A 14,360-nucleotide genomic window follows, 5' to 3' on the forward strand; every position below is an offset into this window, starting at 1 on the left:
AATGGAAATATATCCCTCCCCAGTTCCCAATTGTTTATCATAGCTCAGCTTCTGCAAAGATTGGCCTGAAGGTCTTACAATATCGTTGTTCTTCTTAGTTCATTGCTTCCAAGTTTTGACTTCCATCAAAATGAAGAAAAACGCGCCCTGGAAGGAAACAGAAGAGCTTTCATTATTGCAATGACGCCCCCCCCCCCGAGAAAGAGTATTCCAAAGTCTCCATCAGCAAATCTTAACAAACCAGCCATGCTCCTCTCTGTGCCTCTGTGCCTGATGTTAACTTTTATACTTTTCTTTCTTGAGTTGGTGTCAGTTTGGATAATCTGTCTGGGTTCTCCCTGTCTCAGAACAGCAGTGAACGGGGCATCCGATTAAACTTCAGAACTTGGAGTTTTGCAGGAGAACAAATAGTTTGCTAGAGCAGATCAATTTTATGGAAGGCAGGAGGGGAGGCCTTCACGGGCACCCCACATCCTCATGTTTATTTTTGAAAAAAAGTTAAATTCTCAGCTTGCTGCGTTAGGGATGGATGGGGCTTCATTTTGATGGAGAGTAACCACTGGATAGGGAATGAAGTTGGCAACTTGTGCAATCAACAGACTGCCTAATTATACCCGTGCATGGGAAGCAAGTTGATCCAGGGGAAAGTTCTGAAAGTGACAAGCCAGAGAGATCCCGGTCCTTGTTTCCCCTTCAGCCTCTGCTGCCAGCTCAAATGCCCATCAAAACAACCAGGGGAGGAAATGATCCACCCATCCGTCTTTGGCAAAGTTCTGCTTTCCTTCACTTGAGGGTGATGGAGTTGTGTTATTTGTGTTCTCCAGCCCTGGGTGCTCACAAGGACTCTTGTGAGCTGAATAAATGTTGAAGGGTGGGTGAGGGAAGGGGAGAGAGAGAGAGAGCAGTTGAAAGAACAGAAAGGAGAAGAATCCAGAAGAGACAAGGGGAGGAAATATCCACACACTTCCTGGGTTTTCTGCTTCTTAACTTCTTTCTTGGTGATGCTCTTAACACATTTATCTCATCTCTGCTTCCCCTGCAGGTTATAACCCTGGAAGGATGGGTTGACATCATGTATTATGTTATGGACGCACACTCTTTTTACAATTTTATATATTTTATACTACTTATAATAGTAAGTATGGGGGGGGTGTTGTCACCTCAGCTTAACACTGTGGTTCTTAACAGAGGGGATCTCACCAGGATGATGGGCCAGGCAAAGGATCGTTTGAGAGGAGGGCTTCTGCAGGGTTGGGGCAATCCGAAATTCAAGATGGTGGCAATGACTGTACTTTTTTTTTAACCACCTTTTCTGTCCAGGTAAATGATCTCCACGTAACATCTTCTGTGGCTGTGGAAAGCTGCAAGCCTCTCCCAAGTCTAAATGTCCTCACTGCTAGCCCATCCCCAAATTCCAAAACCAGGTTTCCCACAACCAAGACGTGCACAGTACAGTCCTCAATGGACAAATGTTGTAATTCCTGAAAGTCTACTCTCAACACTTTGAGTGGTAGCAGCTTGTTTGAAGCACATCCAAGGTTCCAGCCCATGTAAAAGATGCCAAGTGGGCCATTAACAACTTCCACTAGCAATAACATACACACACAGACACACACACACACAGACAGACACATTATGTCTGCATTAAGCTTTCCGTCATGGTGGTTTACATTAAGAAGCTAAGAGGGAAGTTCTTTCACATCAGAGGAGCAGCACAAGAGAGAGAGAGAGAGAAGCAAGCGGGACTTTCCTGGCAGCGTCTCAGACGCCTCCTGGCTCCACATATCCCAGCACGTTTGTCCAGAAAAGGGCCTATTTTCCCCTAGTCCTCCCTTGGCCAGGCCCTCCTTGGAGGCCTGTCTCCTGGGGTGGGCACCACAGTTCCAAAAAGAGAATGGAGCAACTTCTGAGGAGGACCAACAAGATGCAAAGATCTTAATCTGATGAGATAGAGTGACATTCTGGCAATGGGGGAGGCCACATTGATTTGACTTCTGGGATATATTAGGGGTAGGAATAGGAGCCAATTGGGGGGGGGGCTGATTTCAGACTACTTAAGGAGGATGGGTCGTGTTGCAGTAGAGAGGATTGGGACTCTGAAGTGCAGGCAAAAATCAGGTCCTGGATTAGCCTCTTGAACTAGCTCAGGTGTGTCTGAGGAAGGGCAAGAAAACCAATGGCCGTATGATTGAATCCCCACTACTGTTTTACAAGTACCCCTCATGACAGCCCTTTTCAGCTGACTATCAACTTCTAACACTCCTCAGTCTAAATCAGGGATGTTCAACCTTGGCAACTTTGTGGGCAGCTCCCAGAAATCCTCAGCCAGCACGGACCTCTTCAAAGTTCCCTTGGTCCTAAATACATTTTCTATTCCTTTAAGAAAAGTTAATGAAAAGGAGAGTCGATTGTGACTGTTCCAGTGATGCTTTCCAGAGTACCAGCAGTTGAACCTCCTTAAAATTTCCGTTTCAGGAAGAAGGAAAAAGTTGCTGTTATGGCTACATTGGTTGAGTTCACTCAAGCTGCTTTTCCCGGATGTCCCAAAAGTGCTTTTCCAAAAGGCAACTGGACTTTCTTTGTTTTTCATTGAAGACATTTCACTTCTCATTCAAAGAAGCTTCTTCAGTTCCGAAGCTTCTTGGATGAGAAGCGAAATATCTTCAAGGCAAAATTTAACAAGGCATCTTTGTGACAACCAAGACCTTGAGGAGAATCTCCATAGGCACTTTCCTTGGGTCACTCTATATCCTTGTTTGCCCATTCCTGTTAGGTCATCCCAACACACCCGGTCATGAAGAGTGGACCGAGGTTAACTTTAGCCAAGCTGTGCACGGTGTGTGCAGGTGCAGCCACGTGTCCTTCGATGGGTGTGGGGCGAGCACGGCCACTCGCCTCGGTCTTCAATTGCTCTCTGTCTTCTTTCGGCTCTCCCAGGTCGGTTCTTTCTTCATGATTAACCTGTGCCTGGTTGTGATAGCAACACAGTTTTCCGAAACCAAACAGCGGGAGAACCAGCTGATGCAAGAGCAGCGAGCCCGCTACCTCTCCAACGACAGCACAATCGCCAGCTTCTCCGAACCGGGAAGCTGCTATGAAGAGCTCCTCAAATACATTTGCCACATTTTCAGGAAAGTCAAACGGCGGACCTTGCGCCTGTACAACAACTGGCAGAGCAAGCGGCGGAAGAAAGTCAACCCCAACAGTGGTGGAGACAACGGTCCGGGCCAGCAGAGCAGCAAGCGACGCATCACGTCCATCCATCATTTGATCCACCACCACCACCATCACCACCATCACCACTACCACATCGGCAACGGGAGCCCCCAAGGGCCAAGGTCCAACCCAGGGATTTGTGACCTGGAGCTGGACGTCATAAAGCCTGGAGGCCAACTGATGCTTCCTCTACCTTCGCCCAGCCACCCAGGTGGTGGAGCTGCAGATACGGAGTCCATCCACAGTATTTACCATGCCGACTGCCACGTGGAAGGGACCTCAGTGAAATGCAAGTCTTCCAGCATTGCTGCAGGTAGCAAAGCTGCCAATCGTGGCAGCATGAACTACCCCACCATCTTGCCTTCTCCGGCAAACAAAGCCAGTGTCCCTCCCTTGACCAAAGGGAAGAAAAACGAGGGCAGTGAGGTGACCTCTCCCATGCCCATGGTCAGCAGCCCAGCCCATCTAAATGCAGATTGTTATGGGAAGCTCCATCATCTGGTGGGAGAACGTGGTAAGAAAAATGGCTTCGATGGCCTAATTTAGACTTAGCATCCAGAGCAGAGATCAAAAGAGGTTAGGAATAAAAGCCCAGTAGAAGATCTCTGCTGGTACAGTTGAAGGTCTTGTCCAGGCTCAATCCCACAACCCCAGATCACCTCTGAATCTGGAGTTTCTAATACTTACTCCAAATATTTGAAAGCCACTAACCTCCACAGTCATCAGAACAATATGCCATTGTCTATCCTCCACTATCATGGGCTTGGCACCGAGTAGACTCTAGAAGACCAAACCCCCCAAAGTAGATGTTTAAATTTAAATTCTAAGATGAACTAAAGGCACTTCATAGGGTTGCTCCTTCCCAAATTAGTAGCTGTCCTTGTAGACATATTTGGTTTCTGTTGGACCCACCCATGTCCTCAAGTTCATAACATTCTCTTTACCTTGCAGGCCTCTGCCGGACCTCCAGCGTTCTGTCTGGCTTGAACGTGCCGTGTCCCTTGCCTGGACCTCAAGCCAACACCTTGAGCTGTGAGCTGCAAAACTGCCCATTCTGCGCCAGCATCCTTGAGGATCCTGAGTTTGAGTTCAGCGAGGCAGACAGCTATGAGTCAGGAGAGGACAACAATGGGGTCTACGAGTTCACCCAGGATGTAAAACATGGAGACTTACGGGACCAGATCCAGCAGCAGAGGAACAAGAAAAAGAAGAAAAGGAAGCCAGCCAAGGAGGGGAACAAGCTAACCAAGGTCTGGAAGGCCTTTGGCAACAAGCTGAAACGGATCGTGGAGAGCAAGTATTTCAACCGTGGCATCATGATCGCCATCCTCATCAACACGCTGAGCATGGGCATTGAGTATCATGAACAGGTAAGGAGGTTTGTTGGCTTAGCTAGCCCAACTCAGGAGAGTCCATTGTCTGATCTCCTACATAAAGAGCCCACATATTCTTAGTCTTGCTTAAGAGGAGGATCAAGCACTCTTGGTTGTGTTGGGAATGGCGGTGTCAAGAATATAACAACTTTACCTTGAACCCAACTGAATGGGGATTGGCCTAACAGGGCTCGTCATGTGTTGGCTTATTTTTGGCTTTGCATGTGCTGCAAACCCAACTGACTGCAGTTTATTCAGTGAAACATGGTTAGTGTGACCTGCAAACCCAACTTGAATCAGCCCTCTGGTCCTTGAATACGTTGATTCACATATCCCCAGATCCTATTTTGAGGGGCACCTGGCCTGAGAAAAATGTGAGATTTGGAAATACCGTATATACTTGAGTATAAGCCGAATTTTTCAGCCCACTTTTTGGGCTGAAAAATTCCACTTCGGCTTATACTCCAGTCAACAAAAAAAACTTACCGAGGACTTGTGCGCGGCCGAGGCTTTGGTGCTTCCGGGATCGCCCGCACCTCTCCCAAGCCACCGCCGTCCGAGACCTGCCGAAGTTTGGGGAGGTTTGGGGAGGTGCGCGCGCACCTCCCCAAACTCCGCGCCTTGCCTGCCTGCTTCTTTCCGCAGCGGAAAGAAGCAGGCAGGCAGGGCGCGGAGGAACGGAGACTTGCCGACGTTTGGGGAGGTTTGGGCGCCTCCCCAAACCTCGGCAGGTCTCCGTTCCTCCGCGCAGACCTGCCGACGTTTGGGGAGGTTTGGGCGCCTCCCCAAACCTCCCCAAACCTCGGCAGGTCTCCGTTCCTCCTGCCGACCTTTGGGGAGGTTTGGGCGCCTCCCCAAACCTCCCCAAACCTCGGCAGGTCTCCGTTCCTCCTGCCGACCTTTGGGGAGGTTTGGGCGCCTCCCCAAACCTCGGCAGGTCTCCGTTCCTCCTGCCGACCTTTGGGGAGGTTTGGGCGCCTCCCCAAACCTCGGCAGGTCTCCGTTCCTCCTGCCGACCTTTGGGGAGGTTTGGGCGCCTCCCCAAACCTCCCCAGGTCTCCGTTCCTCCTGCCGACCTTTGGGGAGGTTTGGGCGCCTCCCCAAACCTCCCCAGGTCTCCGTTCCTCCTGCCGACCTTTGGGGAGGTTTGGGCGCCTCCCCAAACCTCGGCAGGTCTCCGTTCCTCCTGCCGACCTTTGGGGAGGTTTGGGCGCCTCCCCAAACCTCGGCAGGTCTCCGTTCCTGTTTGGGGAGGTTTGGGCGCCTCCCCAAACCTCCCCAAACCTCGGCAGGTCTCCGTTCCTCCGCGCAGACCTGCCGACCTTTGGGGAGGTTTGGGCGCCTCCCCAAACGTCCCCAAACCTCGGCAGGTCTCCGTTCCTGTTTGGGGAGGTTTGGGCGCCTCCCCAAACCTCCCCAAACCTCGGCAGGTCTCCGTTCCTCCGCGCAGACCTGCCGACCTTTGGGGAGGTTTGGGCGCCTCCCCAAACCTCGGCAGGTCTCCGTTCCTGTTTGGGGAGGTTTGGGCGCCTCCCCAAACCTCGGCAGGTCTCCGTTCCTCCGCGCAGACCTGCCGACCTTTGGGGAGGTTTGGGCGCCTCCCCAAACGTCCCCAAACCTCGGCAGGTCTCCGTTCCTGTTTGGGGAGGTTTGGGCGCCTCCCCAAACCTCCCCAAACCTCGGCAGGTCTCCGTTCCTCCGCGCAGACCTGCCGACCTTTGGGGAGGTTTGGGCGCCTCCCCAAACGTCCCCAAACCTCGGCAGGTCTCCGTTCCTGTTTGGGGAGGTTTGGGCGCCTCCCCAAACCTCCCCAAACCTCGGCAGGTCTCCGTTCCTCCGCGCAGACCTGCCGACCTTTGGGGAGGTTTGGGCGCCTCCCCAAACGTCCCCAAACCTCGGCAGGTCTCCGTTCCTGTTTGGGGAGGTTTGGGCGCCTCCCCAAACGTCCCCAAACCTCGGCAGGTCTCCGTTCCTCCGCGCAGACCTGCCGACCTTTGGGGAGGTTTGGGCGCCTCCCCAAACCTCCCCAAACCTCGGCAGGTCTCCGTTCCTGTTTGGGGAGGTTTGGGCGCCTCCCCAAACCTCCCCAAACCTCGGCAGGTCTCCGTTCCTCCGCGCAGACCTGCCGACCTTTGGGGAGGTTTGGGCGCCTCCCCAAACGTCCCCAAACCTCGGCAGGTCTCCGTTCCTGTTTGGGGAGGTTTGGGCGCCTCCCCAAACCTCCCCAAACCTCGGCAGGTCTCCGTTCCTCCGCGCAGACCTGCCGACCTTTGGGGAGGTTTGGGCGCCTCCCCAAACCTCCCCAAACCTCGGCAGGTCTCCGTTCCTGTTTGGGGAGGTTTGGGCGCCTCCCCAAACGTCCCCAAACCTCGGCAGGTCTCCGTTCCTCCGCGCAGACCTGCCGACCTTTGGGGAGGTTTGGGCGCCTCCCCAAACCTCCCCAAACCTCGGCAGGTCTCCGTTCTTCCTGCCGACCTTTGGGGAGGTTTGGGCGCCTCCCCAAACCTCCCCAAACGTCGGCAGGTCTGCGCGGAGGAACGGAGACCTGCCGAGGTTTGGGGAGGTTTGGGGAGGCGCCCAAACCTCCCCAAACAGGAACGGAGACCTGCCGAGGTTTGGGGACGTTTGGGGAGGCGCCCAAACCTCCCCAAAGGTCGGCAGGTCTGCGCGGAGGAACGGAGACCTGCCGAGGTTTGGGGAGGTTTGGGGAGGCGCCCAAACCTCCCCAAACAGGAACGGAGACCTGCCGAGGTTTGGGGACGTTTGGGGAGGCGCCCAAACCTCCCCAAAGGTCGGCAGGTCTGCGCGGAGGAACGGAGACCTGCCGAGGTTTGGGGAGGTTTGGGGAGGCGCCCAAACCTCCCCAAACAGGAACGGAGACCTGCCGAGGTTTGGGGACGTTTGGGGAGGCGCCCAAACCTCCCCAAAGGTCGGCAGGTCTGCGCGGAGGAACGGAGACCTGCCGAGGTTTGGGGAGGTTTGGGGAGGCGCCCAAACCTCCCCAAACAGGAACGGAGACCTGCCGAGGTTTGGGGACGTTTGGGGAGGCGCCCAAACCTCCCCAAAGGTCGGCAGGTCTGCGCGGAGGAACGGAGACCTGCCGAGGTTTGGGGAGGTTTGGGGAGGCGCCCAAACCTCCCCAAACAGGAACGGAGACCTGCCGAGGTTTGGGGACGTTTGGGGAGGCGCCCAAACCTCCCCAAAGGTCGGCAGGTCTGCGCGGAGGAACGGAGACCTGCCGAGGTTTGGGGAGGTTTGGGGAGGCGCCCAAACCTCCCCAAACAGGAACGGAGACCTGCCGAGGTTTGGGGACGTTTGGGGAGGCGCCCAAACCTCCCCAAAGGTCGGCAGGTCTGCGCGGAGGAACGGAGACCTGCCGAGGTTTGGGGAGGCGCCCAAACCTCCCCAAAGGTCGGCAGGAGGAACGGAGACTTGCCGAGGTTTGGGGAGGTTTGGGGAGGCGCCCAAACCTCCCCAAAGGTCGGCAGGAGGAACGGAGACCTGCCGAGGTTTGGGGAGGTTTGGGGAGGCGCCCAAACCTCCCCAAAGGTCGGCAGGAGGAACGGAGACCTGCCGACGTTTGGGGAGGTTTGGGGAGGCGCCCAAACCTCCCCAAAGGTCGGCAGGAGGAACGGAGACCTGCCGACGAGCCGCGGCCACACAGGGTATTCCTGTGTATTCAGGCTTGCAGAACGGCGGATCGGCTTATACTCGAGTCAATAACTTTTTCCAGTTTTGGGGGGTGAAATTGGGGGTCTCGGCTTATACTCGAGTCGGCTTATACTCAAGTATATACGGTAGTTCTATGGATCTCAGGCATATTAAACTAATCAAAGATAATCCATGCAGTCGTTCCTCTTTTGATTAGTGTCTCCACCTCACAATTGTGTGTCAAGATCAGCAACTGTTCCAGAAGAATCTTTCATAACTTCTTATGGAGGAAAATAAATCATTTGCTTTTCCTGGGTCTGAGAAGACTTTCATCTTTTTAAAAATTTCAGGGGAAGAGAAATCCAGACTGTTCACACTAAGGTTGGGAACACTGGTATTAAAGAGCACGTCCCAAAGGTGAAGACACCATGTCCCAGCTGCTGGCATCTCATGAAGGACAGCTGGCTGGAAGGGGATGAGTCATCCCTGAAGCACAGCTGCTTCATTGTGGCTGGACAAAGCTGCCCTTCCGGTGGTCTGGAGTTTCGGGAGAGAGTTGCAATTCACCTGAGGTGAAATCTTCCTCCCTTCTTCAGTCTTCGGATATCTGCCGCTCAGTTCCCCGTCCGTTTGTCTTTCCTGGATGAGGTGCAGGGGTGAGGCCAACACATCAGAGGGTGAATGATGGGATAGCGCTGTCTCGAGTAACCAACCAGTCTGGGTCTTCTGAAGACCGCACTGAAGGCAAAGCCAGTTGGGGGAGAGAAGGCACAAGAAGGCAAAGTGTCTGTGCAGGAAGGGAAGAAGTTACAGGAGACCTGGCTGAAGTCCACCCTTACCTTCAGAAGCTGGGTGGAGGATGCTGGTCCTGTCTCTTCTCTCACAGAAGACCCTCCGCATAAGGGCTATTGTGGGGCTGAAATAAGAGCGGGGAACTGGTGCATATATGAATCCCACACTCCCCGGAAAGGCAAGTGGGACATTTCTCACAAATCAGAATTCCTTTTCACTGAGCTTCATGTGAGGTTAACGATCCAATAATTAGTCTCTGGCTAGGAGTCCTCATGTGGTCGCTCCAAAACAGCTTCTGTGCAGCCTCCCACAACCAAATGTCTACTTAACACAAGACTTTTGCACAAGCTCAGAGATGGACAGGGGTATTGAACTCATCCGCTGTTATTTTTCCCACCTTGATCCCTGCTGCTTTTCTTTGGGGAGTGGGCTGCGGGACGCACAAGCCTGAGATGTTTGCCGTCAGGCCCTTGAGCAAGCTAAGTCTTTGGAGGCACCAAATGCCAGAAAGCTGATTCTTTCCTTCCGGCCCACTTGCCGATTTCTCCAAAGGAAGCAACTGTTCTTCCATTTCTTTCAAAATGATTGCGTTGTATTTTCTACTCTGTCTGGTTCCATAGGACATCGCTCAGAGTTAGTTTAGAGTTGGGCAGGGCCCAAATTGAATTAATGAAATGTAATGTAATCTGGCTTAATTTAATTCAGCAAATGAGAAGGAAGAAGGAGGTTGTGGAAATGGAGAATTTTACTTGGCAAGCCAGGGCCTTGAGATGCAACTGCTCGCCTGTGACTCTCATCCTTTATGCTTTGATCCAATTGTGATGGATTGGAGCCATCAACCAAGGACGAGGTGGCTCAGCAGTGGTGACAGCTCCATCAGCAACCCGGTCCTAGGCATGGCACAGGCTTCTACGGGAATGCCGCCCGCCGGTTTAGAACGCAAGATTGCTCCCTGGGGCCTTGATGGTTTGGGTGAAAGGAGGTGCCAGTCCAGGAAGGGGGTCCAAGAGCAGAGGGGCTTATCTAACACAGATCCCAGCCAGATCCTTCCAGCTCAGGCTTATCAGCTCAGATTAATTGCAAATAGATCTCTCAGATCATACCAGCTTCCTTACTCTTAACAGAAGTTGTGAAAACAGCCTATTCTTCGTCAGGTCCTCGAGATCACCTTAGGACCTCATATCTTTCCTCCCTCCCTTCCTTCTCCTTCAGATCAGGCCTCCCTTCATTTGAGGATCCATCACATGCTTACAAATACTAATCGTGGGTTATTGAAATGAAATATGAAACAGAAATGGATAGCTATACGTTTCTGGTGGCTGAGTCCATGCTTTCTAAAACCGGTCTGATTTTCCGTGGCTGCTTATTTATTTATAGCATGGAGCCTCCAGAAAAATTAAGGAAGGTTTCTGTTAAGTGAAGTAACAATCATTCTGGGTTGCTTCTGGGCCTTCAGAATTGGTGGGTGCTTCGTCACTGGAGGTTTTTAAGAAGAGACCGGACAGCCATTTGTCTGAAATGGTATAGACTCTCCTGCTCAAGCAGGGAGTTGGACTAGATGACCTCCAAGGTCCCTTCCAATTCTGTCATTCTATGAAGTTCATTCCTCAACAGGTCCTTCTCCGTCCCCTGTTGACTTTTCCAATGTTTCCTTGACCTCCTCTGTGACCGATGGGCTGCTTGAACCAAGGAACCCTTTGTTCTGGCACGGCATCAACTTCCTCTTTGTCCCACCCGCCACCAAGCAGCCCTTGCCAGAAAGAATCTCCATAAAAGTCTCTTTCTCGGCTTGGCCAAAGGGATCTCCGTGGCCCCCCTGCTCGATTAAACGTCTCCAGCGCCCTGGAAGAGTCAACAACGGGAACCAGGGTGGCTTTTGATCTCCCTGCTGGTCGACCAAAGTTATTGTCTCAACAGGCTGCAAAGAGCAAGCCGTGATGCTGAATCCCCCCCCACCCCCCCACCCCCGCTTCTTCCTTTTTGGAAACAGTGCAGAAAAGAGAAAGCCAACGGTCTGAGGTTTGGAATTCCTTTCCTGCAAAGGCCAAAATATTTGGATTTGGGGCTTTCTTTCCTTCTTTCTTTTAAAGGACAACTTGCAGACCTCATAAATCTTTATTAAATCCTCTGAATCAAACTGAGTTTTTCTCTTTGTCCATAATCTTGGATCTCAGAGGCCGCTTGCGAAACTGATCCCACTAAGAGGGTGGTTTGCATTTCCACTCCCCAAATCTTCCCGGATCCAGATAAACTGCGAGTTTTTCTGTAGATGTCCTCCTTTAAGCCGACACGCAGATTAATGCAAAAATGGACACGGTGGATTTCTGGGCAAAGGCAATGAAAGAAAAGACGGGAAGGGGGCGAGGCCATTTTCTCCCCCAAAGGCTGCCGCTGGGGAATTAGCTTCCGTTCTCCAGAAAGAGAAGCTTCTGGTAGCCGCATCTCCTGAACGTCTCTCCCGATTCTTCCTTCCCCTTCGGGGGGGGGGATGGTAATTGATCTAATCTAGCCTGGCATTTAAGCCACTTGAAATAAAATTGCTTTTTGTCAAGTGAGGCTGAGAAACGGGAACAGCAGAACCTCCATACCTTGCTGGGAGTCCTAAGTGAGGCTTGGAAGTCTGCCTTAGGGAGGGAGGGAGGGAGGGCCGTCCCCACAGGACCCCGGTCGGTTCCTCAGCCAAGTGAAAGGGACAGGAGTGCGAGGAGGCAGCTGGTTCACCCAAACGGCCATCCTAGGTGGAAATCAGACCCCATATTCAAGACCAGGCATCTCCAAACGTGGTGACTTTAAGACTTGTGGACTTCAACTCCCAGAATTTTCCATGCTGGCTGGGCAATTCTGGGAGTTGGGGTCCACCAGTCTTAAAGCTGCCACGTTTAGTGACCCCTGTTCAAGAGGATCACCTCCTTCTCTCTTTCCCAGAAGAGAGAAACTCCAAAAGTGGCATCCGTGAGCGAATGCCACCTGCCCATCAATGCTAGCTCAAATTATTGAATTTGTTCCCCCTTTTTTTCTTTAGCACGCTCTGTGATTCTAGGATCTGACTGGGGGCTAAACATTGCTTAAAAGCCCTGCCTCCTTCTTTTAACCAGATCATTAATTCAGCTCCTCACCCACCCAGCAGTGGAAACCCTTTTAAAGGATTTCCAGCAATTGGAAGAGAAGTGGGGTGGGCTGGGGTGGGAGGGGGCTTAGTTAATCCTACCTGAGCCCTGTTTCTAATCTCCTGTATTTGTATTTTTTTTAAGGGTTCTGTCAAGCACTTACTTCCTTAATGATGTGCATGCATTGGAAATCTAATATGGTAGCCAGAAAGTAATTCATTAGTTAAACAGATTAGTCATGGGAGAGATTGCAGAGCTCATGAGTTAAGTAAAAGGTTTAATCTGCACTGTGGCCACTCGCGTAGCTGCAGAAGTTCAACGGGAGGCAAGCGAAGGCTTTTATGGCCCATAACATCCGTCACAGAATTCAACAAGGCTAGGGAAATCCTGCTTCAGAGTCTCATTTAGCTTCCTGGTCTACACAAAATTCCTACTAAAAGGACAAGCGTGTGTCCTTGTGAGAAGAAGACGAATGGGTGAACATATTCTAGGGCAGGGGTCCCCAACCCGTGGTCTGTGGATCGGTGCCAGGCCGCAGCATGCCAGCAACCGGTCAGCACCAACAAGCAAACCCTCATCCACAGGATGCAGGCAGCACACAAAACCATTCACACTCCGGTCTGTGGAAAAACTATCCTGGTCAATGCTGTGCGTCTCCTCCAAACAGATTGACACTCATGGAGTTCCTTCTCCTATGTTGCTTGTCCCAGGCTAATTAGGGCGAAATGTCTCCCTAATCACTCCTCTTTTGTCTGTAAGGAGAAGCGGGTCCCAGGCTGCAATTCCATGGAGTCGAGTGTTTGGAAGCCTCTCTTCCAGGCTTGGAACTCTACCAAACACACCATACAATCATCTAAGCTTGTTCTTAATGCACGGAAGTCTGGCTGTTTTACAAGAAGAGGCTGCCTCCTTACATGCAGAAAGGTGGGGTGGAGATGCAAACTCTTCTTGTAAAATAACCTCACTGCCTTGCAAAGAAAAAAGAAAAAAAGCCTACAATGAACCCTTCTCCACTTTTGTTTAATCCGGGATTGTCTTCTTGTCATTCTGACAGCTACAAGACATCTCAAACTGAGCCCATATTTTTCATCTCTCACAGGGGCATTGTCTGTTATCATTCCCACACCTCTCAGTTCTTGGCCAATGTGGCTCTCAACATGCTGCTTTCTGGATGAGGAACACAGAAAGAGAGGGCATTTTCCCCCCCCCCCAATAAATTCTCTTTTCTGCTTGGGGTCCCTGAGTAGGAGATGATGGAAGAGACCGCCATCGTCTTAGGAAATTAGTTAAGAGAAATGAAGATTAGATAGTCCTAAAGAAGAATAAATCAGCCCCTTTCTTGGCTGTGAGCATAACCTTAAGTGTTCGGATCTCCATCGCATCCAACTTCTGCACAAAAGAGATATTTATCTTTCTAAGGCATTTCCCTATCCGTTGGGTTTTTTCCATACGTTATTTCCCCAAATATCTATATTTTTGTGTAGTCCTTTTTACATTGAGACCACATTGCAAATTTGGGGTTGTAAAGGTGCCTAACATTTCAGCTGGGACACAGACCAGGGCAGAAGAGCAAAGTATTTGCATGAAGTTGTTAAAAAAAATGGTTTTCTTCCCACTCTGGGTGGCCTTTGTCTTTGAATTAATCGGACCTTCAGGAAAGCTCAGGAAACTTTCTCTGTCTTTCCATGCTCACCTTCTCGTCTTGCGCATGGTGCAAGGGAAAAGATTGTGAAGGTCCTTCTTGCTCGTGGATCTAGTTAGCTTTCGTAATTAGTTCAAGTTGTCGTCAACAGTCAGGTTGAGTGGATTAGATCACTTTCAGTGAAACATTTAAAAGAGTTGCTGGGAAACCAAGGACAAGATAGGGGAGGAATGTTTTTCCAACCAATCCGGTTTTTCTTTGTTGACTCCTGGTGGCTAGTCGTGTTCCTTGCTGCAATTCATATTTCATGCCTTCTGGCAGAAAAACTGTTGTATGAATAAATAAACTGGTCTGAAAGGCTGTGGGGAGGCCAGATTGCGTGTTGGGTTGAGAAAGGGAGTTTAAAACATGTGGTTGCTTCACAGCCCTTCCAGACTAAGATTATACATACAGCAGATTCGTTGCAGATGTTTGTGCTAAAGGTGGATTCATAAGAATGGGGGAAATAGTTTCCAGCACTGGAAGTGTTATCCCTTCTTGGTGTGGTTCCACCTGTTTTCTGCCCAATTCTGCTAAAAG

At 51.3% G+C, this 14,360-nt stretch overlaps 1 protein-coding gene across 1 annotated transcript in view; it reads left to right on the forward strand.

The window, feature by feature from the left end:
• The window catches only part of CACNA1H (calcium voltage-gated channel subunit alpha1 H), a gene marked incomplete at its 3' end in the record, with an annotated part of 126,926 nt that overhangs the window by 79,985 nt on the left and 32,581 nt on the right, over nucleotides 1-14,360 (forward strand). The window contains 3 exon segments of the mRNA XM_081338452.1: nucleotides 1,043-1,135; nucleotides 2,938-3,730; nucleotides 4,168-4,586. Of these exon segments, the coding sequence (XP_081194578.1) occupies nucleotides 1,043-1,135; nucleotides 2,938-3,730; nucleotides 4,168-4,586 (1,305 nt within the window).

This window comes from Vipera berus, assembly GCF_964194415.1.
Source record: "Vipera berus genome assembly, chromosome: 13".
Lineage (NCBI taxonomy): Eukaryota > Metazoa > Chordata > Lepidosauria > Squamata > Viperidae > Vipera > Vipera berus.